Genomic DNA, 27,498 nt, shown 5'->3' on the forward strand with positions numbered 1-27,498 from the left:
AGAGAACCGGAAGCCATTAGCCACACTCCATGAGTATAGGCTGCCAAGACAACACTGAAGGCAACGCTCCAGGAGGCATGTTCTGGGGGCACTGCAGTAGATCACGAAGTCATCGACGAAAAGAGAGCCGGAGACGTTAGGTGGAATGCAATCCATAATTGGATTGATCGCTATGGCAAAGAGGGCTACGCTCAAAATGGAGCCCTGAGGCACTCTGTTCTCCTGGAAGAAGACGTCGGACAATACAGAACCCACACGTACCCTAAACATTCGATCTGTTAAAAATGAACCAATATTAAGGGGCTGGCGACCATAGGCCCCACCTGTGCATAGTGCGGAGGATACCTCCTCTCCAACAGGTACCGTAAGCCTTCTCCAAATCGAAGAACACAGCTACTGTTTGGCGCTTTCGCAAAAAGTTGTTCATGATGAACGTCGAAAAGGTCACAAGGTGGTCAACAGCGGAGTGGCGTCGACGAAAGCCGCATTGAACATTGGTAAGTAGCCGTCGAGATTCAAGAATCCAAACCAACCGAGCGTTAACCATGCGCTCCATCACCTTACAGACACAGGTTGTAAGAGAAATGGGGCGGTAACTAGAAGGAAGGTGTCTATCCATCCCGGGTTTGGGTATGGGAACAACGACGGCCTCACGCCAACGCATGGGGACCTGACCTTCGGTCCAGGCGCGATTATAGGTACAAAGAAGAAAGCATTTGCCTGCCGGAGAAAGGTGTGTCAGCATCTGAACGTAAATGGCATCTGGTCCCAGAGCAGAGGACCGGGACAGTACAAGTGCACGTTCGAGTTCCCGCATGGTAAAGGGGGCCATTATAATCTTCCAGATTCAGCGAGTGGAAGGAAGGTAGCTGAGCCTCTTCTGCCTCTTTTCTGGGAAGGAAGGCAGGGTGGTAATGGGCAGAGCTTGAAACCTCCGTGCAAAAGTGGCCAAAGGCGTTGGAGACATCCACAGGGTCCACAAGTACCTCATACCGCAAGTCAGGCCAGGTATCGAGGAGTGGGCCTTAATGCCCGACAGCCGGCGCAGGCCACCCCAGACGACAGAAGAGGGAGTAAAAACGTTAAAGGAGCTTGTGAAAGAGGCCCAACAAGCTTTTTTGCTGTCTTTGATGGTTGGTTGGTTTGGGGGATGAAAGGGACCAGACTGCTACGGTCATCGGTCCCTTTTTCCAAAGACAAAGAACATCCACAGAGAATAAAAACGAGGAACAGAATAGACACAGACGATACAGAACAAAAGAAACGGAGACAAGGACAAGACAAAACGAACTAAAACCACACAGAGTGTGACAGTGGTTGGCCGACCATAGAAATAAAAAAGGAAAAGCCAACCACTTAGAAACACATTAAAAGATCAGTGTAAAATCATAGGCCAAAGGCCAGAATCAAAAGAAAAAATAAAATAAAACAGAAACACTCAGAGGAAAGAATAAAAACTCCCTGCCCGAATAAAACGTAAAACTAAGGCAGCCATAACAGGGTCATCGGATAAAACGGCAGGGAGCGTATCAGGCAGCGCAAATGTCTGCCTGACCACAGCTAAAAGGGGGCAGGCCAACAGAATGTGGGCCACCGTCAAAGCCGCCCCGCAGCGACATACAGGAGGGTCCTCCTGGCGCAGTAAATAACTGTGTGTTAGCCGGGAGTGGCCAATGCGGAGCCGACAAAGGACGACTGAGTCCCTGCGGTTGGCTCGCATGGAGGACCGCCACACAGTCGTCGTCTCCTTAATGGCACGGAGTTTATTGGGTGTAATCCGATCGCGCCATTCAGCGTCCCAAAGCGCAAAAACTTTTCGGCGGAGGACTGCCCGCAAATCAGCCTCTGGGAGGCCAACATCCAGAGATGGTTTATTCGTGGCCTCTTTCGCCAGGCGGTCAACATGTTCATTGCCCGGGATACCGACATGACCGGGGGTCCACACAAAGACCACAGAGCGGCCGCAACGCGCAAGAGTATGCAGGGACTCATGGATAGCCATCACCAGACGAGAACGAGGAAAACACTGGTCGAGAGCTCGTAAACCGCTCAGGGAATCGCTACAGATAACGAAGGACTCACCTGAGCAGGAGCGGATATACTCTAGGGCTCTAAAGATGGCGACTAGCTCAGCAGTGTAAACGCTGCAGCCAGCCGCCAAGGACCGTTGTTCGGAATGGTCCCCTAGAGTTAGCGCATACCCGACACGACCAGCAACCATCGAACCGTCGGTGTAAACAATTCCAGAGCCCTGATACGTGGCCAGGATGGAATAAAAGCGGCGGCGGAAGGCCTCTGGAGGGACCGAGTCCTTCGAGCCCAGTGCCAAGTCGAGCCGAAGGCAAGGGCGAGGAACACACCACGGGGGTGTACGCAGAGGCGCCCGGAAAGGAGGTGGAACAGGGAAAAACCCAAGCCCACAGAGAAGCTCCTTGACGCGTACGGCGATCGGACAACCCGACCGGGGCCGACGGTCTGGCAGATGGACGACTGACTGCGGGAACAGGACACGATAATTTGGATGCCCGGGCAAGCTTAGAACATGGGCAGCATAAGCGGCCAGCAAACGTTGGCGCCGGAACCGCAGTGGGGGTACACCTGCCTCCACTAGCACACTGTCCACAGGGCTGGTGCGGAAAGCACCAGTGGCAAGGCGTATCCCGCTGTGGAGAATTGGGTCCAGCACCCGTAACGCAGATGGGGATGCTGAGCCATAAGCCAGGCTCCCATAATCCAGACGGGACTGGATTAACGCCTGGTAGAGCCGCAACAGGGTAGAGCGGTCGGCGCCCCAGCGGGTGTGGCTCAAGCATCTCACAGCGTTGAGATGCCGCCAACACGTCTGTTTAAGCTGCCGGATATGAGGCAGCCAAGTCAACCGGGCATCGAAAACCACCCCCAAAAACCTGTGGGTCTCCACCACAGCAAGGAGTTCGTCAGCAAGATAAAGCCGCGGCTCAGGATGGACTGTTCGGCGCCGGCAGAAATGCATAACGCGGGTCTTGGCTGCCGAAAACTGAAACCCATGCGCTACAGCCCAAGACTGCGCCGTACGGATAGCGCCCTGTAGCTGACGTTCAACAGCTGCAATGCCAGTAGAGCTGTAATAAAGGCAGAAGTCGTCAGCATACAGGGAAGCAGAGACAGAATTTCCCACGGCCGCAGCGAGCCCGTTAATGGCTATTAAAAACAGACAGACACTTAAAACAGAACCCTGTGGCACACCGTTCTCCTGGACGTGGGTGGAACTATAGGAGGCTGCGACTTGCACGCGGAAGGTACGATACGACAGGAAATTGCGGATAAAGATCGGCAGAGGGCCCCGAAGACCCCATCCATGAAGTGTAGAAAGGATGTGATGACGCCATGTCGTATCGTACGCCTTCCGCATGTCGAAAAAGACAGCGACCAGGTGCTGACGGCGGGCAAAGGCAGTACGGATGGCCGACTCCAGGCTCACCAGATTGTCGGCGGCGGAGCGGCCTTTCCGGAACCCACCCTGAGACGGAGCCAGAAGGCCCCGAGACTCCAGTACCCAATTTAAGCGCCGGCTCACCATCCGTTCGAGAAGCTTACAAAGAACGTTGGTGAGGCTAATGGGGCGGTAGCTGTCCACCTCCAGAGGGTTCTTTCCAGGTTTCAAAATGGGGATGACAATACTTTCCCGCCATTGCGATGGAAACTCACCCTTGACCCAGAGACGGTTGTAAAGGTCGAGGAGGCGTCGCTTGCAGTCCACTGAAAGGTGTTTCAGCATCTGACAGTGGATGCGATCTGGCCCGGGAGCGGTATCAGGGCAAGCGGCAAGGGCACTCTGAAATTCCCACTCACTGAATGGAGCGTTGTAGGGTTCAGAAGCGTTGGTGCGAAAAGAAAGGCTCCGACGTTCCATCCGCTCTTTAATGGAGCGGAAGGCCTGGGGGTAATTCGCAGAAGCGGAACTCATAGCAAAATGCTCTGCTAAGCGGTTTGCAATGACGTCGGAGTCAGTACAAACTGCTCCATTCAGTGAGAGCGCAGGGACGCTGGCAGGGGTCCGATAGCCGAAGACCCGTCGAATCTTGGCCCAGACCTGCGATGGAGTGACATGGAGTCCAATGGTGGACACATACCGCTCCCAGCACTCCTTCTTGCCTTGGCGGATAAGGAGGCGGGCCCGCGCACGCAGCCGTTTAAAGGCGATAAGGTGGTCCATGGAGGGATGTCGCTTGTGACGCTGGAGTGCCCGCCGGCGATCCTTAATCGCGTCAGCGATCTCAGGCGACCACCAAGGCACAGCCCTCCGCCGAGGGGACCCAGAAGAACGGGGAATGGCAGACTCGGCGGCAGTGACGATGCCGGCGGTGACCGATGTAACCACCACATCAATGGCATCAGTCGAGAGAGGCTCAATAGCGGCAGTGGAGGAGAACAAGTCCCAGTCAGCCTTATTCATAGCCCATCTGCTAGGGCGCCCAGAAGAGTGACGCTGTGGTAGTGACAGAAAAATCGGAAAGTGGTCACTACCACACAGGTCGTCATGCACACTCCAGTGGACAGATGGTAAGAGGCTAGGGCTACAGATTGAAAGGTCAATGGCGGAGTAGGTGCCATGCGCCACACTGAAGTGTGTGGAGGCACCATCATTCAAAATCGAGAGATCGAGCTGCGACAATAAATGCTCAACGGTGGCGCCTCGACCTGTTGCCACTGACCCACCCCACAGAGGGTTATGGGCGTTAAAGTCGCCCAGTAATAAAAAAGGTGGCGGCAATTGGGCTATCAGCGCAGCCAGGACATGCTGCGCGACATCACCATCCGGTGGAAGGTAAAGACTGCAGACGGTAACAGCCTGTGGCGTCCACACCCGAACAGCGACAGCCTCTAAAGCTGTTTGGAGAGGGACAGACTCGCTGTGAAGTGAGTTATGGACATAGATGCAGACGCCACCAGACACCCTTTCATAAGCTGCTCGGTTCTTATAATAACCCCGATAGCCACGGAGGGCGGGGGTGCGCATTGCTGGAAACCAAGTTTCCTGCAGAGCAATGCAGAGGAAAGGGTGAAGGCTGATAAGTTGGCGGAGCTCAGCTAGATGGTGGAAGAAACCGCTGCAGTTCCACTGGAGGATGGTTTTGTCTATGGCTGAGAAAGGCGTGCCGGGACTGGGACGGCAGATTACGCCGCTGGGTCACCTGCTGCCTCCGATTGAGCACCCGTGCTAGTGCCATTGCTATTCACGGCGTCTGAGGGACCGGCGAGATCGAGGTCCTCAGCGGACGCCAGAATCTCCACCGCGTCCTCAGACGCAGAGCTAGAAGGTTGCGATGGGGTGGCTACCACCGCGCGGTCCTTGGGCTTAGAGCTGCTCTTCTTTGATTTCTCACGCTGCTCCTTGGGTTTAACTGGCTGGGAGGGCTTCACCGATTCAGTCTCCGGGACTGAGGAGGATCGGGAAGCCCTTCGACCTGCAGATTGTGGGCACTTACGCCACTGTCTATCGTCAGCCTTCCCGCCGGTGGAAACCTGGGAAGGGAGGGACCCAAGGGACCCCTTGCGAGCGTGAGAAGCCGAAGAAGTTGGACACTTCTCCGGCGTAGAAGCGGGGACCGACGTCCCCGATGGGGGGGATGGTGTTGCTCCTGAGGTAGGTGGCACAGGAGCAATCGGGTGGGTAGAGCCCCCCACTGGCAAGGGGGCAGGAGGAGTTGTACCACTCGTCGATCCGGCCGAAAGGCGCGAAACTGATGGGGCTAGCACAGGTGTTGTAACAGCAGCGTAGGAAGTTGTCATTCTCACTGGATGTAATCGGTCCAGGGTCTTATATTCCATGATTTTGCGCTCTTTCTGGAATATTCTGCAGTCTGGCGAGCAAGGTGAATGGTGCTCCCCGCAGTTGACGCAGATGGGAGGCGGGGCACATGGAGTATCGGGATGAGATGGGCGTCCGCAATCTCGACATGTGAGGCTGGAAGTGCAGCGGGAAGACATATGGCCGAACTTCCAGCACTTGAAGCACCGCATCGGGGGAGGGATATAGGGCTTGACGTCACATCGGTAGACCATCACCTTGACCTTTTCCGGTAACGTATCACCCTCGAAGGCCAAGATGAAGGCACCGGTAGCAACCTGATTGTCCCTCGGACCCCGATGAACGCGCCGGACGAAATGAACACCTCTACGTTCTAAGTTGGCGCGCAGCTCGTCATCAGACTGCAAAAGGAGGTCCCTATGGAAAATAACACCCTGGACCATATTTAAACTCTTATGTGGAGTAATAGTAACGTTAACATCCCCCAACTTGTCACAAGCAAGTAACCTGCGTGACTGGGCGGAGGATGCCGTTTGTATCAGTACTGAGCCAGAGCGCATTTTAGACAAGCCCTCCACCTCCCCAAACTTGTCCTCTAAATGCTCGACGAAGAACTGAGGCTTTGTGGAGAGAAAAGACTCCCCATCAGCTCTCGTGCAAACTAAGAATCGGGGCGAATAACTGTTACCTCCATCCTGGGACTTACGCTCTTCCCACGGCGTGGCCAGGGAGGGGAACGTTTTCGGATCATACTTCTGAGCATTAAATTGAGCCCGAGAACGCTTAGAGACTGCTGGCGGCTGGCCGCCAGCGAGAGATGATGTACCACGCTTCATTGCGGGTCATCCGCCCTGATGCCACCTACTCCGACCAAGGGCCCTCCCCACGGGCGCCACCCAGCCACAGCAAAGGCCACCTGGCAGGATGGCCGTTGCCGGGAGTCCTGATACCCCAGGAGGATAGGCATCTACTCCTTGGCATACGTGGGGAGTTAACGGCGCAGGCATCAGTAGAGCGATCCCTGTGTTGTCAGGGGGCTACAACCAAGAGGGTACATGGCGGCCCCACCACAACGGACTGGCTACCGTGCTGGATCTTAGGTGCAAAACTGTCCAAGGTCGTCGCCGCAGTTAAAAGAAACACTGCAGAGGGCAGCGTGGTAATCGCACCCAGGGACGTATCCCCGCCCTAAAGATCGAAAACGAGCGGGACACCATGGCAACGACGTGAAAGCCGGCTAAAGGTCTAATTGCACGACGGATACAGTGCACCACGTAAGGCGCCCTTCCCCAATTGGCTCGCTCTTCAGAATAATTTAGAAAGATGGAGGTCAAACCCGAGAGGGGACCATCACATAAGGCCAAAACATGTGAGACTCCTTTTAGTCGCCTCTTACGACAGGCAGGAATACCGCGGGCCTATTCTAACCCCCGAACCCGCAGGGGGGTGTCTTTGATGACTCGACAACATTGCGCTCAGAGTTATTTGTAAGTAATACAATTCGCCAGTGTAGAATGGCAGCGAAAGGTGCGTAAAGCACGTTGTCGAGCACGGATAGCGTCTCTGCAAGCCTCATTCCACCAGGGGACTGAAACGCGACCTGAAGAAGAGGTAGTACGAGCAATGGAACGTTTGGCCGCATTGATGATAACAGCCGTGAGGTATTCGACCTGACTGTCACAACTGAGAAAATCGTGGTCCGGAAAGGTCGCCAGGGAGGAGTAAAGTCCCCAGTCAGCTTTCGGTATGTTCCAGCTCAAGGGACATGGGGATAGGGTGTGGTGCAGGAGACAAATGACACAGGGGAAATGGTCGCTCGAATAGGTGTCAGAAAGGACATACCACTCGAACCGACAGGCAAGAGTGGTAGAACAGATCGAGAGGTCCAAGTGGGAGTAGGTATGAGTAGAGTCCGAGAGGAAAGCCAGTATTGAGGCAGACAAGATTGAGATGGTTGAAAACATCCACCAAGAGGGAGCCTCTCTGACAGGATGCAGGAGAACCCCAAATGGGATGATGGGCATTGAAGTCGCCAAACAATAAAAATGGCGGAGGAAGCTGAGCAATCAGTTGCATCATGTCAGCTCGACTAACTGCGGAATAACTTCGTTTCCTGGAGACCAATGACGAGCGGACAGTGCAGGCGGAGGAGCAGTTGTAATTCCTCTTGATTAGATCGAGTACCTCTTATGTTCCAATGTAACAGAGCCATCGTGAATCCGAGGAAGGGGGAACGAAAGGGGTGAAGAGCTGGTCACCTCGACGGCCGTGGAGGGCCAGGTTTCGAGGGAACATCACCACAACCGTCAGGAGACGGATCCTGTTCCATTGAGTCGTCGCCAGCTGCAGCCACATTCCTGGGTTGCGCAGGAGGGGCAGCATCGTCCGCCGACAACAGGCCAGCTGAGCGCCTGGCAGCAGAGTGTCCCGGCGAAACTGAGGATGGCCGGGAGCAGCGACTATCGGATGGAGCATCAGACGAAATGCGCCGGGGTGGAGAGAGGGATAAAGACTTCTTCTTTGAGGCCTTCTTGGAAGACCGATGAGTCACAGGGATGGTGAGCTGTAAGGGTTGGACCCGAAGAAAGTCCTCACACTCGGGGTCCTTTTTTGAACGCCGGACCTCGTAAGCCGAGGTCCGTAACGTTTCCCCAATGGACGCCTGAGAAGAGGATTGCTTCTCAGGTGGCGGAGGAGGAGGAGGAAGGGTGGCCCCTGGGGCAGAGGGGGCAGGGGCCGCGAGGGAGGAGGATTTGGAAGGGAGGGATTTGGGAGGCGGAGGCATAGACCCCGGATGGAGTGAGGAGGTGGAGGGGGGACAGGATAGGGGTGAGGATACTGCGGAAGGCGTGGACACGACCACAGCGAACGACGTTGTCAACACCATGGGATGGAGGCGGTCATATTTCTTCCTGGCATCAGAATAAGACAGACGGTCCAAGGATTTCGATTCTTGTATCTTCTTCTCCTTCTGATATGAGGGGCAGTCGAAAGATCTAGGCGAGTGGAGGCCAGGACAATTGACGCACTGAGGTGGTGGGGTGCACATATGTCCCTCACAAAGAGTACGTCCACAATCGCACACCGCACCGGTAGCACATCACCTTTACCTTCTCCAGGAGAACATCCCCCTCGAAGGCGAGGATAAAGGCCCCAGTGTCAACGCACAATCTTTGGGAACGCGCTGGACTCGCCGGACGAAATGCACGCCACGGCGCTCCAGGTTGGCCCTGAGCTCCTCATCAGATTGCAGCAGGAGGTCCCGATGGAAAATAATCCCGTGTCCTATTAAGCGCCAGATGTGGGACAATGGACATTGGGATGTCCCCTAGTCTGTCGCATGCCTGGAGTGCCTCCGACTGTGTAGCGGAGGTGGTCTTTATGAGAATGGACCCGGAACGCATTTTACTAAGAACCTCGATTTCTCTGAAGATTTCCTCGATATGCTGTAAAAGAACATGGGCTTGGAGGTGGCGAACATCCCCCCATCGGTCCGAGAACAGACTAAATAGCGGGGGAAGTATTTCGCCCCAAGCCGGCGAGCCTGTCCTTCCTCCTAGGGAGTGGCCAAGGGGGGAAAGGCAGAAGTATCAGAACCAGAGACAGAGACAGAACCTTTCCTCTTAGAAGACGCGGCCGCAGAGTGACCTGATGCATTTTGACGTTTCATCTGTGAAATGTCCGCCCCGATACCACCCACTCCGACCAGGGGCTCTCCCCACAGGCGCCATCCAGCCTCAGCAAGGGCCACCTGGCAGGATGACTGTTGCCGGGAGTCCTGATGCCCCAGGTAGACGGGCATCTACTCCTTGGCTTACGTGGGGAGGGCGCAGCTCAGGTATTGGCAGTATGATCCCCGTGTTGTCAGGGGGCTACAACCTATAGGGTACATGACGACCCCACCACAACAGGCTGGCTACCGTGCTGGATTTCCGGTACCATGGAAAGTCCATCATGATCTAGGTGTAGATGGGGATGCACTATGAGCGTAACTTGTGCAACCCATCAGGTGTTTAGGCCCAAATTGATGAACAGTGGGTGCAGTTACGACGCCGTTACGATGATGAGTGCCAAGGTCTTAGTGCACTGAGGACCGGTGATACACCACGTAAGGTGTCCTTCCCCCAAAGGCTTGTACTTCTATAGAATTTCGAAAAATGGAGGTCAAACCCCAATGGGGACCATCACATTGAAGGCCGAAATGGTTGAAACAGGCAGGAATACCTCGGGCCTATTCTTACCCCGGACCCGCAGGGGGCACTAGACAAGTTGTGGACCTAAGCACTAAATAAAACATACAACATCAACTCTTCCCCACTACAAGCTCCATAACATACATCAGTGGGACTTGAAAATCTTCTGCACCCGTCTGATGATGAAACAAACTAACTGTTGCATAGACACACACAAACAGTTAGTATCACTGAGTTTGTTTGAGACTGTAACTGTTTTATGACTTGTTGGCACCTCTTGTGATTTCTCTAGCAGTGGAAGATGAAATATTAGGCAGAGGATTACGCATTGGACCATGGTCTTACGTCCATAAAATAAATATCAGAAACTATAAGAATTACGCCTGTGTCTCATTTTGTTTATTGGTAAAAGGATGCAGACATGGTTAAAATTTATACAAACATATCTTTTCCCAACAAATAATTGAAACCAATCGTTTGGTTACTTAATTGTCGGCTGCAACTGACTATCAGTCACAAACCTTGAGGATGAGCAAAATATAGGAAAGCTGTCCACAAACAATTGACTACAAACTGACTACGGAAATTGTGGTGTCATCCAAAGAGTGAGGTATCAAAGCAAGGTTGTTACCTTGCAACACAACTACATGAAAAGAGTTGCTGCAAGCTGCAGTGAAGAACAAACGACAATGGCTTAGTCACCCCCAGAAAAGTTTCGCTACACCGCTGCATTGACTCTTCTATTTACAGCCAAACACAGTACTGCTCAGCACATTGGATAAGACAACAGCATCGTCTTCTAATAGGCTAGCTGTGTGATCAATGTATTAGACAGAATACTATGTGGAAGTTATTGTTAAATGTACTCAGAGTAAGAGACCTGTATTTTGTCTCTACCAAGTGACAGACTCAAGACATTCCTATGGAAATAGAAAGTACAAAGTTACGTAATTCTTCTTATCCACTTTTTAATAAAGTGAACTATAATGAGTTATAGTATCCACTCATTCTCCTCCTGGAGTAAACCAAAGTACCCACCATTGTAATGAGGTGTGTAATTTCATCCGGTATGACAAATACAATAACATAGTTACAGGAAACACTGTCATATTATAACAGATATAAATATTGTTGTACTGCCATCCCCATCCAGACTAGACTTAAACGATAAACCAAACTGTAATTAGGTAGTTTCCTAGACCAGAAGAGTCAGGTCGTGAAGTAATTCACCATGCATTCTCACATCTTTTCCACACAGGTGGTATCATGCTATGGTATCTGTTGGGCAACAGAGTCCTTTCCTGGATTTGAGGCACATGTGGACAGGGGAGGGGAGGGAGTGCAGCACAGAAATACTAACAAAACTTCAGATGGACATCCTCCATGAGTTGTGAAAAACTTGAGCCTGCTAGATTTGATTAAAAACAGCTGAGAGGATTTACTTTGCCTGGGAAAATCAACTTTTTCCATTAATGCCTGATGATGCTGAAAAGTTGAATCCTGGATTTAAGTGATATTACCAACCTATATACTAACGTATCTGTTCAAACAACCATTGACATCACTGAAAAAAACTTATGTACTTTCAAAACAGATATTTCTGATGAATAAATCACAGACTTAATTCGTTTGCTAAGAATAGTAGTAAAATACGACTGTCTTGTTTTCAATGGCAAATTATACCATCGGCCTGATGGCCTGGCAATGGGTAACCCACTGGGAGGCATCTTGGCTAATATTTTCATTAATTTGCTGGAAGACAAATTCTTCAATAATTTTTCAGCTGCTGATCTTGGTATTTTGTCGTATGCTCAGCATGTTGATGACATTTTGATCATACACAGTGGTTCCCAGGAAGGAATTCAGCATTTGTTTGAAATATTTAATAGCCCTCAGGAAAAAATTAGATTCAATTGTGAGTTGGAAAATAGTGACCATCAGCTTATTTACTTGTACCTCAGTATTGCTATTCACTATGATAGACTTACTTTCGGTATTTTTCAAAAAGCCACTAACACAGATCAAATTGTGCCCACTAGTTCAGTGGATCCTCATTCCCATAAGAAAGCATTTTTCCATTCAGCCATTCATCGTGCAGTCTCTATACCTTTGTCACCTGACAAGCTTAATGAAGAGATGAACAAAATAAAAACTATTGCAGTTAATAAAGACTATGGTCCTGTGTTAGTTGACAAGATCTTAAAAGTTAAAACTGGCACTAAAGTGGCCACTTTAGGCAGTAATGCTATTCCTGACAGAAACGAGTATAAAAATGTTTTCTCAACTATATTTTTATGCCCTATTTCATAAAAAATTCTGATTAAAAATATGGATTCAAAATTGCCTTTTCCAAGAACAATAACTTGCAAAAAAATCTCATTCACAACTTCGAGTCCACAGTTGCTCCAATGCACAATTCAAGAGTGTATAAAATCACTTGTAATCAGTGGCGGATACAGAAAAACCTCAAGATATCTTCAGCTACCTTTACTTTTACCATAATAAAAAATAATCAAGTCACATGCAAATTTTAAGAAAGTTTTATTGAAACTGATTATACACATATACAAGACAATGCCATCTTATGTGGTTCTCTTCCTGAAATGATGAATTCTATGCGCCTATTCTTTCTCGCAAATTGGTTAATCACATTGTCAAGAAAACAATCAATGTTCAGGGTGAGTGGTCAACAGAGCTAAGCCAGTAAGTTGATCCCTATGTGTCAGACAGAAACATATAAAATATGACTACATGGATGCACATGCTACTAGGAAAGTACAACTACGTGATAACTCGATTTAGTCGAGTCGACTGACGAAAGAAATGAACGAATAGCATGCGGGCTGACAGGTGGGGGCAGCCGGGTGGCAATGTGGGCAGCCCTACAAGGGGGACGGGGGGGGGGGGGGGGGGGGGGGGGCCATATGTATCCGCCACTGCTTGTGATATGTGTTATGTTTATTATACAGGAGAAACTGGGAGGTCTTTTAGTGTCAAGTACAAGCAACATTTGTTGGGAAAAAGAGGCACTCATGTACACAATTCCACTTTTGCTGATCATCTGCTAATTTCCGGACACAAACTGGAATGCAATGAAGAAATTTCCATTTCACATAGAAAAAGGAAATGTCATAGGCTCGATATACTCTAAGAGCTGGAGATTTTCAAGCATATTTCTAAGAACGATGGCCTCATCCTCAATGAACAGTTACAACTGTGTAACAAAATTTTTTTCTATGGTTTCAATCCACTGCTCAAAGAATTTTGATTCTTCTATATTTTACTATATTTTCCCTGCTTCTAATTTCAAAACATTATTTTCTTCTAATCTCATACATATGTGCTGTTCCCAGCTAGGCACACAAGGCGAAAGCTAGAACATTTTTTTTTTTACTTGACTTGACCACAGCTGCTCTAAATTCTAACTATTGCTTTTCAGAAATATAATTTTACATAAGTCACCCGTGTTCTTCATGAAAATTGTCATCTTCGTTAATGTGTTTTTTTACTTGACTTGACCATAGCTGCTCTAAATTCTAACTATTGCTTTTCAGAAATATAATTTTACATAAGTAACCCGTGTTCTTCATGAAAATTGTCATCTTCGTTAATGTGTTTTTTGTCACACTTGATTTTCTATGTATGTATTCTAGAATTTAACAACATTTATTCTGATGAAGACATCCCTAGAAGGTCTCGAAACCTAGGTCAATGTACCTACCGTTTATGTGCAACCGGTTGGCTGTTTAATCCTATACTGAAACTAGTGTACTGTTGCTGGGTAGCAGCCATGGTCAAAATGTTGTCAATATATCTTACATGATCTTCATATTTGATGCATCAGGTTCTGAACTGGACACAGGAAATCTTTCTGAAGAATAAAAGCAATGTGTTATCTACAGACTATCTAGCAATACCCATGATAATTTAACTGGCATGGAACACATTTAAGACTTACCAAAGGGAACAAAAGGATACTTTGTGTAGCCCAAATTGCTGCCCTTAACTAAGAACAGAGCAATTATGTTTGGTTATATTTTAAATGAACAATGTAACTATATTCAAGTCTACAATTATGCATCCCAGTAGAGGAGTTCCCTTTTGTAATCCATGCTGTTCCCTGAAAGGATCCAAAATTCACTTACTACTATGTCAGCACTGAAATTAATGTTAGTGGTTATAACTTCTTTATTAACTGACAGAACTTGTTTAAATGTCATGTGTGGTCTCTACAAAGATGCTTTACATCATCCCTCCTCCGAACAAACACCCCCCCCCCCCCAAGACCCAAGTAGCTGTTAAAAGCAGGTGAGGTAAGTAATCTGTTGCCATGATAATAATCCAGGCACAAAGCTTTCCTATTCCAACAACGTTACTGACTTAGGTACGTTGTTAGCATGGCTAACCCATCCACAGTGTAAGAACATAAGTTCACAAAGCTTATACTAAGAATAAGAATTTCTTCTGATGGAGAGTCTTGCTAAGAATATTCAAATTCTTGATGATCTCACAAATCATTCTGAGAGAGAGAGAGAGAGAGAGAGAGAGAGAGAGAGAGAGAGAGAGAGATGGGGGTTGCTGTGCTCTGAAGTGTGTATGCCATCACAGCATACTCCAAGTATTGAATCTATTATCAGAAACATCAGCAGTGAAAGTGGTTTAAACAAAGAAATTTTTCCACTGGTTTCCTATATACATACTATACAATCTTGCATTTTTGGACAAGTTTTTTTCTTTATGAACTAGGAGTGTCAAATTCATGAATACGTAGATGCAATGATTTATTTTGCTTTGAATTTGTCTTTCATTTGGTTTGTCTTTATTGTGAATTTTGTATTTTTACAGTCTAAACTAGTAAATCGAAAGAAAAGAAACAAAACTGAAAAGCAGAACTATAAATAGTTTTCACTAAAAATGCAACCATTAATTTAAAAAAGGATATGTCTGCTTTCAAAGTAAGATTATTGTCCACTGATGGTATCCGCAACTGTTGCTTTAATTAATAATAAAAGAGAAGAAGAAACTGTATACATTAACAATGTCTGGTCATGATTTCATTTTAACCATCATGATGTCATAATGTTTACATTACAACTTCTGCCAATATCAAGCCTACTATCCATCAACAATGTATATTTTTTTGACATCTGTCATCCCATACACACCAAAAAAAACCTTCCCTATAGTCTTCTAACCTGTGGACAGCGCATCTACAATTGCGAGAAATGCCTTGCCCACTTTGCCAAAAGTCTCACCAAGGCAAGCACTATCCCCTAAACCAAGAACACAGACAAATTTCGTGCACCATATACTCCCACACGCCTAATCCTCCTGCCAACTGCAAGAACCTGCTGCAAAGGAGCAATCCCTTCATCACCCATTATCATCAAGACAGGAACAACTGAACCAGATCCTTCATCAGGGTTTTGACTATCAGAAGGTTGAAATTAACAGTACAGATAGTCTGCAAAAATCAGCAGAGTCCTCTAACTGAGGAGGTATCTAGAATGCTGTCCCAATCTTGGTTCTCTTATTGTTCTTAATATATGTCAATGACTTGCCACTCTATATTCATGAAGATGCAAAGCTAGTTCTTTTTGCTGATGATACAAGTATGGAAATCACACCCAACAAACAAGAATCAACTGAAGAAATTGTAAATAATGTCTTGCAGGAAATTATTAAGTGGTTCTCTGTAAATGGACTCCCACTACATTTTGAGAAAACACAGCAGGCTATATACAATTCTGAACAGTAAATGGCATAACACCATTGATAAATATATACTTTGAACAGAAGTATGTTGCTAAGGCAGAATATTCAAAATTTCTGTGTGTATGCATTGATGAGATATTGAATTGGAAGAAACACATCGATGATCTGCTGAAATGGTTAGGTTCAGTTACTTATGCTATTAGGGTTATTGCAAATTTTGGTGATAAACATATCAGTAAATTAGCCTACTATGCCTATTTGCATTCACACTGCTTTCATATGGCATCATATTTTGGGGTAATTCAACATTAAGAGAAAAAGTATTCATTGCACAAAAGTGTGTAATCATAATAATAGCTGGAGCCCACCCAAGATCACCTTGCAGAAATTTATTTAAGGAACTCAGGATATTCACAATATATTTGCAATACATATATTCATTTACGAAATTTTTTATTAATAATCGATCCCAATTCAAAAATAACAGTGAAGTGCATAGCTACAACATTAGAAGAAAGGATGATCTTCACTAGTCTGGATTAAATCTGACTTTTGCACAGAAAGGGGTGAATTATGCTGCCACAAAAAACTTTGTTAATTTGCCAAATAGCATTAAAAGCCTGGCAGAAAACAAATTAAAAGAAGTACTGAATGACAACTCCTTCTACTTAATAGATGAATTTTTAGATATGAAGTAGTAACTACAAAAAAAATTAAAATAATTATTTTGTGTAAAGAAAACTTAATGTTAAAGTGATATGATACACATCATTACAAAATTGCGTATTCATGATCTATGGAACAAGCATTAATGTACGTTCGTATGTACTGTGCCCGGAAATAAGGGTCATCCTATTAACAATCCTTCCTACACCTCTTGAAATGGTGTTATGCCGCCCACCATACTTACATAATACATAATACTTACGTAATACTAGTCCATCCCTACACCACTCCTGTTCTCAACCCCTTGCCACACAGGTCATATTCTCAGTGGAAGACTCAGGTGCAAGACCTACCCAAGTCCCTCACCCAGCACATACTATCCCAGTCCCATCTCAGGTTTATGCGATATGAGGCACAGCCACCTCTGAAAGCAGCCATCATATACCAACCCTGCTGCAGTTTCTGCACAGCATTTTTTGTGGGCATGACAGCCAACCAACTGTCCAATCTGAATTAATTGCCATTTCCCAACTGTGAGCTAAAGCAAGGTTCACCAACCAATGGGAGAATACGCTGCTGAATACAAAGTGCTTGATTTATGTCTCTTGCTACAGAAAAGTTTTAGGAATGGTTGCGTTTTAGTTCCTTAGAAATATCACCACCCATATTTCCGTCTGCATTTAAATGTGACAGATTACAAGAACCATGAACGGTGTTATTGGGTTCTTTTCACATTCTGGTCCAACAAGTTCTCAAATACCTTTGTCCCAATATCAACCAGAAACTCACTTAGTCCATACTTATGAAGTAAGGAAATTAATATTATGCATTCAATTGTGGGAGGTTTGTAGGTGGTGTCAACTCAAGAGTATGTCTTAAGCTATATTGTATACTAATATAGCCATATATGGACTACAGTTGCAGTTGCCGTGGCTGGCCACTGATTCTGCCCTACAAATGCTTGACAGATGCCAGTATAATGTGATAAGATGCTGTTTGAGCACTCTGCAGTCAACCTCTGAATGCTCTTCTTTTCAAAGCTAACGTAATTCAAAACCCAGACAACAGTATACTGGCTCCAAATATCTACTTAAACACGCACTATTTGGGCACGACCCTTTGTTTACGAGGATATGGGCATTGCCAAAGGCACGTTTCACAAGTAGACACTGGTTTGTACGGAAACTTCTGTCATCAGCAAATATCTTATGACATTTTGTAATTGTCATCAAACAAAAATGGTATCACACCATACATTGAACCTATTATGGACTTACAACTGTTAAAGGATTTTTTTAAAGTGGACGGGAACATCTATACAAAGATGGATCATGTCCTTCAGATGGTGTTGACAGCATATATTGTGATGAACAGACATGACATAGTAGTCAATTCCAACTCTCTCCAGCAGCCTGGGTCTTTACAATGGAGCTCACTGCAATACTAGGACTGAAATATGCTGAATGCTTTAATAAATATACAATCACCATTTTGACACAGCTCTAGCACCACGACAAGAAACTCACCATGCTATCAGTAAAGGGGCATCAAGGCTTAAGGGGCAATAAAACTGTCGATAGTATCACTAAGTACAAGCATCCACTGTGGGACAAAGACATAGTAACACCGGAGGTGCCTTGTCACGGGATTTAAGTTTCTTTGTCTTCTCTTACTGAGGTGGAGGAGGGCAGGACACAAGAGGAGTACAGGCGTCTGCAAGATCGGGGACCAAAAGAGAGCGGGCGACCTTGGGGCGTACAGATGGTGCGCCTCATGGCCGAGTAGTGGTGAGAGGTTTCTGGCCTGTGAGACGTCAGGGAGAGGGTTTCGGGGAGGGAGCCCGATCACCAGCAGATGCCGAAGAAGGGGGGGGGGGGGGGGGCACTTCTTCAGCCGCGGAGGGGGAGTGACTCCCTGACTGGAGGCCGTGAGAACTGCAGGGGAGGTGGAAGGGAGAGTGGGGCGGGGCTGGGGTGATGAGGAGGAAGAGGAGGAGGAAAGGAAGTATCAGGGGCAAAAGTTGAAGAGGGTGACACCGGATGGAGTGCCTCATACTTTTGGCGAGCCTTAGTGTAAGACAGGCGATCCAGGGACTTGTATTCTTGTATCTTCTTTTCTGTCTTGTAAGCCGGGCAATCTGGCGTGTGAGGGGAGTGGCGGTCAGCACACTTGACACACACAGGCAGCAGAACACAATGGCTTCCCTCACGGAATGGGTGGCCACAGTCACCACACAAAGGGTCTGCCGTACAGCGGGAAGACATATGCCCAAAATGTAAGCACCGAAAGCAACACATAGGTGGCAGGATGTACGGCTTCACGGCACATCTGTAGCACATAATCTTGACCTTCTCTGGGAGAAGCCAGAATGAAGGCACCAGTATTGATGCGGTGGTTTTTGCGACCCTTCCGCACACGTCGAATAAAATGAATGCCATGCCACTCCACATTGGCCCAGAGTTCCTCATCAGTTGGCTAAGATTTAATTAGTGACTGATAAGTTCAGTTGGAAAAACAGTGGCAGGAAATCCAAGTGTTTTTGTATAAGATTCCAAAATTACTGGAATGGTGTAAGGAAACCAAAGATATAGCCAATAAACATGGTGGAGTCTTTATGGATGCGGTAGGAATGAATTTGATGGAAGAAGTAGGAGGTAGAAACAAAGAATGGAAGGAACAGATAGGAAGGGACAAAAGGGAAGAGGGACTTACGGTTTTGTAAACAGTATCTACACTCCTGGAAATGGAAAAAAGAACACATTGACACCGGTGTGTCAGACCCACCATACTTGCTCCGGACACTGCGAGAGGGCTGTACAAGCAATGATCACACGCACGGCACAGCGGACACACCAGGAACCGCGGTGTTGGCCGTCGAATGGCGCTAGCTGCGCAGCATTTGTGCACCGCCGCCGTCAGTGTCAGCCAGTTTGCCGTGGCATACGGAGCTCCATCGCAGTCTTTAACACTGGTAGCATGCCGCGACAGCGTGGACGTGAACCGTATGTGCAGTTGACGGACTTTGAGCGAGGGCGTATAGTGGGCATGCGGGAGGCCAGGTGGACGTACCGCCGAATTGCTCAACACGTGGGGCGTGAGGTCTCCACAGTACATCGATGTTGTCGCCAGTGGTCGGCGGAAGGTGCACGTGCCCGTCGACCTGGGACCGGACCGCAGCGACGCACGGATGAACGCCAAGACCGTAGGATCCTACGCAGTGCCGTAGGGGACCGCACCGCCACTTCCCAGCAAATTAGGGACACTGTTGCTCCTGGGGTATTGGCGAGGACCATTCGCAACCGTCTCCATGAAGCTGGGTTACGGTCCCGCACACCGTTAGGCCGTCTTCCGCTCACGCCCCAACATCGTGCAGCCCGCCTCCAGTGGTGTCGCGACAGGCGTGAATGGAGGGACGAATGGAGACGTGTCGTCTTCAGCGATGAGAGTCGCTTCTGCCTTGGTGCCAATGATGGTCGTATGCGTGTTTGGCGCCGTGCAGGTGAGTGCCACAATCAGGACTGCATACGACCGAGGCACACAGGGCCAACACCCGGCATCATGGTGTGGGGAGCGATCTCCTACACTGGCCGTACACCACTGGTGATCGTCGAGGGGACACTGAATAGTGCACGGTACATCCAAACCGTCATCGAACCCATCGTTCTACCATTCCTAGACCGGCAAGGGAACTTGCTGTTCCAACAGGACAATGCACGTCCGCATGTATCCCGTGCCACCCAACGTGCTCTAGAAGGTGTAAGTCAACTACCCTGGCCAGCAAGATCTCCGGATCTGTCCCCCATTGAGCATGTTTGGGACTGGATGAAGCGTCGTCTCACGTGGTCTGCACGTCCAGCACGAACGCTGGTCCAACTGAGGCGCCAGGTGGAAATGGCATGGCAAGCCGTTCCACAGGACTACATCCAGCATCTCTACGATCGTCTCCATGGGAGAATAGCAGCCTGCATTGCTGCAAAAGGTGGATATACACTGTACTAGTGCCGACATTGTGCATGCTCTGTTGCCTGTGTCTATGTCCCTGTGGTTCCGTCAGTGTGATCATGTGATGTATCTGACCCCAGGAATGTGTCAATAAAGTTTCCCCTTCCTGGGACAATGAATTCACGGTGTTCTTATTTCAATTTCCAGGAGTGTATTTCAAATCATTGTCTTGGCAGCCGCATATTCACAATTTAATATACAGCACAATTCAAAGTAAATATCTTAATTGGAAAGAGCTGTAACTGTTTAAAGCATAAGAATACACTAATAAGAATTACAAAGAATGTAAAAGCCAATTTAATTTATTTTACATACTTTATGGGTAGCAGGAGAAAGAAAACTGGTGTCCTACAGATCGGAGTGTGGAATGTCAGATCTCTTAATTGGGCAGGTAGGTTAGAAAATTTAAAAAGGGAAATAGATAGGTTGAAGTTAGATATAGTGGGAATTATTCAAGTTCGGTGGCAGGAGGAACAAGACTTCTGGTCAGGTGAATACAGGGTTATAAATACAAAATAAAACAGGGGTAATGCAGGAGTAGCCTTAATAATGAATAAAAAAAAATAGAAGTGCGGGTCAGCTACTATAAACAGCGTAGTGAACACATTATTGTAGCCAAGATAGGCACGAAGCCCATGACTTGCACATTAGTACAAGAGTATATGCCAACTATCTCCGCAGATGACGAAGAGATTGAAGAAATGTATGAGGGGATAAAAGAAATTATTCAGATAGTGAAGGGAGACAAAAATTTAATAGTCATGGGAGATTGGAATTTGATAGGCTAGTAGGAAAAGGAAGAGAAGGAAAAGTAGTAGGTGAATACGGATTGGGGGTAAGGAATGAAAGAGGAAGCCGCCTGTTAGAATTTCACTCAGAGTGAAACTTAATCACAGCTAACACTTGGTTTAAGAATCAAGAAAGAAGTTTCTTTGCATGGAAGAGGCCTGGAGATACTGGAACATTTCAGATAGATTATACAATGGTAAGACAGAGATTTAGGAACCAGGTTTTAAACTGTAAGACATTTCCAGGGGCAGATGTGGACAATGACCACAATCTATTGGTTATGAACTGTAGATTAAAACAGAAGAAACTGCAAAAAGGTGGGAATTTAAGGAGATGGGACCTGGATAAACTGAAAGAACCAGAGGTTGTAGAGAGTATCAGAAAGAGCATTAGGGAACGATTGACAGAAACAGGAAAAAGAAAAACAGTAGAGGAAGAATGGGTAGCTCTGAGAGATGAAATCGTGAAGGCAGCAGAGGATCAAGTAGATAAAAAGACAAGGACTAGTAGAAATCCTTTCATAACAGAAGAGATATTGAATTTAGTTGAAAGGAGAAAATACAAAAATGCAGTACATGAAGCAAGCAAAAAGGGATACAAATGTCTCAAAAATGAGATTGACAGAAGGTGCAAAATGGCTATGCAGGGGCGGCTAGAGGACAAATGCAAGGATGTCGAGGCATATATCAGTAGGGGGTAAGATAGATACTGCCTACAGGAACATTAGAGAGACTTTTGGAAAAAAGAAGAACACTTGTATGAATATCAAGAGCTCAGATGCAAAACAAGTTCTAAGCAAAGAAGGGAAAGCAGAAAGGTGGAAGGAGTATACAGAGAGTCTATACAAGGGCGATGTACTTGAGGACAATATTATGGAAATGAAAGAGGACATAGATGAAGATGAAATGGGAGATATGATACTGGATGAAGAATTTGACAGAGCACTGAAAGACCTAGGTCAAAACAAGGCCTCGGGAATAGACAACATTCCATTAGAACTACTGACAGCCTTGGGAGAGCCAGCCCTGACAAAACTCTACCATTTGGTGAGCAAGATGTACGAGAGAGGTGAAATACCCTCAGACTTCAAGAAGAATGTAATAATTCCAATCCCAAAGAAAGCAGGTGTTGACAGGTGTGAAAATTATTGAACTATTAGCTTAATAAGTCATGGCTGCAAAACACTGACACGAATTCTTTACAGATGAATAGAAAAACTGGTAGAAGCCGAACTTGGGGAAGATCAGTTCGCATTCCACAGGAAAGTTGGAACTCTTGAGGCAATACTGACCCTATGACTTAGAAGATAGGTTAAGGAAAGGCAAACCTACGTTCCTAGAATTGGTAGACTTTAGAGAAAGCTTTTGACAATGTTGCCTGAAATAGTCTCTTTCAAATTCTGAAGGTGGCAGGTGTAAAAACAGGGAGCAAAAGGCTATTTACAATTTGTACAGAAACCAGATGGCACTTATAAGAGTCAAGGGGCATGAAAGGGAAGCCGTGGTTGGGAAGGGATTGAGACAGGGTTTTAGTCTATCCCTGATGTTATTCAATCTGTATACTGAGCAAGCAGTAAAGAAAAGAAAAGAAAAATTTGTAGTAGGAATTGAAATCCATGGAGAAGAAATAAAAACTTTGAGGTTCGCTGATGACATTGTAATTCTGTCAGAGACAGCAAAGGACTTGGAAGAGCAGTTGAACGGAATGGACAGTGCCTTGAAAGGAGGATATAAGATGAACATCAACAAAGGCAAAGTGAGGATAATGGAATGTAGTCTAATTAAATCAGGCAATGCTGCGGGAATTAGATTAGGAAATGAGACAAAGTAGTAGATGAGTTTTGCTATTTGGGAGCAAAATAACTAATGATGGTTGAAGTAGGGAGGATATAAAATGTAGACTACTAATGGCAAGAAAGGTGTTTCTGAAGAAGAGAAATTTGTTAACATTGAGTGTAGATTTAAGTGTCGGAGAGTCTTTTCTACATGTTTTTGTATGGAGTGTAGCCACGTATGGATGTGAAACATGGGACAATAAATAGCTTAGACAAGTAGAGAATAGAAGCTTTCGAAATGTGGTGATGAAGAAGAATGCTGAGGATTAGATGGGTAGATTACATAGCTAATGAGGAAGTACTTAATAGAACTGGGGAGAAGAGGAATTCGTGGCTCAACTTGACTAGAAGAAAGGATCGGTTGGTAGTACATGTTCTAAGGCATCAAGGTGTTACCAATTTAGTTGGCTCAATGGTTCAAATGGCTCTGAGCACTACGTGACTTAACTTCTGAGGTCATCAGTCGCCTAGAAATTAGAACTAAACCTCACTAACCTAAGAACATCACACACATCCATGCCCGAGGCAGGATTCGAACCTGCGACCGGAGCGGTCGCTCGGCTCCAGACTGTAGCGCCTAGAACCGCACGGCCACTCCGGCCGGCGCCAATTTAGTATTGGAGGGTAAAAATCATAGGGGGAGGCCAAGAGATGAATACACTAAGCAGATTCAGAAGGATGTAGGATGCAGTAGTTACATGGAGATAAGGAAGCTTACAAAGGATGGAGTTGCATAGAGAGCTGCATCAAACCAGTCTCTAGACTGAAGACCACAACAACAACTTTATGGCTGTTATATTTTACTCTCCTCGGTTACATGGAGTGATAATTCATTTCACATTGTACATTTTGATACTTGTGGAGTCACAAATGGAAGTTCATAAAAATTTGTATTTAGGATTGTGAAACTATTTTCAAGACCCATACACAAAGTTGGTTCCATAACCTCATACAAAGAAATGCATGGGTGATAGGACAGAGATCTGAGTAGTTGAAATTGCTTACTTTCTTTTGCATCCTCTGTAATTTTTATTTATGTATTCCTGTGCATGAAATAGTCCTAAGTGTGACTTAACTTCTGAGGTCATCAGTCGCCTAGAAATTAGAACTAAACCTCACTAACCTAAGAACATCACACACATCCATGCCCGAGGCAGGATTCGAACCTGCGACCGGAGCGGTCGCTCGGCTCCAGACTGTAGCGCCTAGAACCGCACGGCCACTCCGGCCGGCGCCAATTTAGTATTGGAGGGTAAAAATCATAGGGGGAGGCCAAGAGATGAATACACTAAGCAGATTCAGAAGGATGTAGGATGCAGTAGTTACATGGAGATAAGGAAGCTTACAAAGGATGGAGTTGCATAGAGAGCTGCATCAAACCAGTCTCTAGACTGAAGACCACAACAACAACTTTATGGCTGTTATATTTTACTCTCCTCGGTTACATGGAGTGATAATTCATTTCACATTGTACATTTTGATACTTGTGGAGTCACAAATGGAAGTTCATAAAAATTTGTATTTAGGATTGTGAAACTATTTTCAAGACCCATACACAAAGTTGGTTCCATAACCTCATACAAAGAAATGCATGGGTGATAGGACAGAGATCTGAGTAGTTGAAATTGCTTACTTTCTTTTGCATCCTCTGTAATTTTTATTTATGTATTCCTGTGCATGAAATAGTCCTAAGTGTTTTCAATCAATATATTAATTTTGAATTCTGTCCTGAAGACTACGCTACTCAAAAGTTCACACAATTTATTGCGAAAATGTAAGAGTCAACTCATATTACTAAAGCCACAAAGAGTACCTCTTCCATTCTGCATTAAAACAATAACTTCCCTCTGGCCAGAAGATACTACATATTTTGGAAGCAGGAGATCAAATGAAGCAAAAAGATCAAATAACAACTTGTCAAAAATTAAGATTATCAGCCGGGAATCAAACACAAAATAGCAAATTGCATTCATAAACTTGCCTTTTAGCCTGTTACAATAATACAGTCATTCTTTTCTTGAATAAGCAGCTTACATTCTGCCTCTATTTTTTGAAACTATGGTTCACTCTATGGGACTATTTGTTTAATTGCAAAGGCTCTGAGTTTTAAATTAACTTCAAAAGGGACAACTCAGGAAAGAACTGCATAAAGCATAACTTAACACACTTTCTAGATTGCTAATGAATTACTTTAATAGAGTATATATAAAACAACAACACACAACGCAACTGAGAGCGCGAAGAAAATTCATTGCTTTCAATAGCGTTATAATGACCGTGAAAATTTAAAGGCATAATATTATGTGACTGACGAACCTTTTGTGGAAAATGCATATTATGCTCAACTGCACCAGTATTAACATGTGGTGGTAGCTGATGTAGCAACTTGTATAATTCATGGATATACATGAAACATCACTACAGTACATAACAAAAAATCTAAACGAAGGATGGTTATCAGGTTCATAGAAGTCTAAAGGCCAACATTTCCTAGCAAGTGTGCATAGCCTACCTCATACATGACATCATATATGAAGTATGAGAAGATTTTCAGAGAGTGCTCAAAAGGATGCACAGTTTTTTTTAGTCAATGCATTTTTTGACATAGATAAACATGAATATTTTTGAAAAAGAAGTCTTTTAAAGACTATACGTACCCCATAAGCCTGGATCATCAAAGCAAGAATGGTGATTTGAAACTGTTATCAGTGGTACAGTGGGTGGTCTGTTCTCTAGTGCGTGAATCAAGATGTCACGGTTGTAGACCTTTGTGGTGTTCAGCCATTCTGAAAATATCATCAGACTGATTACATAAGCTATGGTGTAACTGCAGTACTTAGTTGTTTATTAACTTATAATAAAGACATAAAACGCTATAACAAATAATGAACGTAGAATGTCTTCATACTTAATGAATTAACAGTACACACAATAATAATTTCGAATTAAAAGCACACAGAACTTCGGAGGAAAATAAAAAAAAGATATGTTCAAGTCTCTCGCCAATCTGCCGTCCCACAAACGGCTCATGGGTCATAGTTTATGTACAACTTGTTCTGACAGTCCTGACAGTCCACAATGCTACAAATCCACACATGCAACGTTCACAAAACATCCTCACTTTTAAAGTACAATTACTATATACTAATCTGTCACCATGACGTAAATGTCCACTTTTATACATAGTGATGACTACAAAAAACATAAAAGTCATGTTATTGCTTCTGGTGAAACTAACCTGTAATTAATTTACTAAACATTCCAACAGCAGAAAGTGTGACCGTACTAGCAACATTCCACAGACGAGAAGGTTTCCTTAATGCTGGAAATACCCAATCTACATCACAACACATCCTCCCTAACACTTTGTTCACACCCAAAACACATTATCATCATCCAATACATTACAATACCAAAGATCATCCGAAGCTGCAAGCTAGCGACGTATGAGACTGTGGTATCACTGCGTACATTGTAATGGATTGTTCCATACACTTCGGAGTTGCACCCAATACGCTTCACGAAATGTTTATTGTTCAATCATTTAAGGCAACAAAACAACAATATTTCCTCAAAGGGGCACCATACTGGTTTTCGAAAAGCATCACTGAAGACAAATTAACCAATATGCCAAACACCAGTAGTTTATTAGTAACCTATAAATACAGAGAGCGAAGTGTCAAGTAATACTATGTATTTATATAAGACTGTTTATTGGTCAATCTCTCTGATTGCTGGTCTAACTGTATACAAAGTTGTTCATCTGTTTTTAAACTCAAACCCGTCGACCAGTTGGCTAGCCTGATTTACTCCATGTGCTCGAAGAGCTTCCACTGCAACATCATAGATAGCGTTGCATATTCCCGTCTGGTGAGCGCGGCAGCGATGATTTGCGTCAAACGAGCACCTGTAGAACTCGTTTGGATGTGAGTACGCGTGGTTGAGAAGTGATCGCAGTGTGTGACCGAGATGTGAAAATATCGGCTGTCAGCTCTATCGTGGACTCGTTACTTATGGCCTTCTGTGTTTATAAATAATATAGGAGACCGCAATAAAATTTATTAAAATTACAAATTTTTTGCAAGCTGTCACGAAATAATAATATCGCAGTTACTAAATCAGAATAATCCAAAGTCAGCATATTGTAAAGTATTTTTTCAACGGTTCTATATCAATGCTGATCTCTTAGATAAATGTGAAAATCCTTTTTTATTATTTTTTTTTTAATCCGTTCCCTCCACAACAATTCTGTGAAGTCGCTCCTGTGATATTTATTGTGTTTGTGAAGTGTGCGTTAATAAATTTGTGTTTGTTAATAGTGTCAGTGATTAGTGAACTTTGTGGCAGTACCTGTGGGAAATCGACCTTATGAGCCGGTAAACTTGGTGAGTATGAGCAATTTGCTGTACCTAATGCGAGATGTCTTGCTGTCTGGTTCCACACTTAACACTGCGCTTTCGAATTTACTGTCTGCTGACTCTTTTTTCAAAATCAAATGAGCTGCTGCT

At 45.5% G+C, this 27,498-nt stretch overlaps 1 protein-coding gene across 1 annotated transcript in view; it reads right to left on the reverse strand.

Annotated features, from left to right (window-relative positions):
- Positions 1–26,699, reverse strand: part of LOC126191323 (tafazzin) — a 35,001-nt gene extending 8,302 nt beyond the window's left edge. The window contains exons 1-2 of the mRNA XM_049932152.1: positions 26,229–26,699; positions 25,648–25,776 (exon numbers count right to left, since the gene is read on the reverse strand). Coding sequence (XP_049788109.1) covers positions 25,648–25,776; positions 26,229–26,343 — 244 coding nt within the window. The 5' untranslated portion in view covers positions 26,344–26,699. The remainder of the gene's footprint in view (positions 1–25,647; positions 25,777–26,228) is intronic.
- Between the last annotated feature and the right edge of the window lie 799 nt (positions 26,700–27,498).

Source organism: Schistocerca cancellata, chromosome 6 (genome assembly GCF_023864275.1).
Source record: "Schistocerca cancellata isolate TAMUIC-IGC-003103 chromosome 6, iqSchCanc2.1, whole genome shotgun sequence".
In the NCBI taxonomy this organism is placed as follows: Eukaryota; Metazoa; Arthropoda; class Insecta; order Orthoptera; family Acrididae; genus Schistocerca; species Schistocerca cancellata.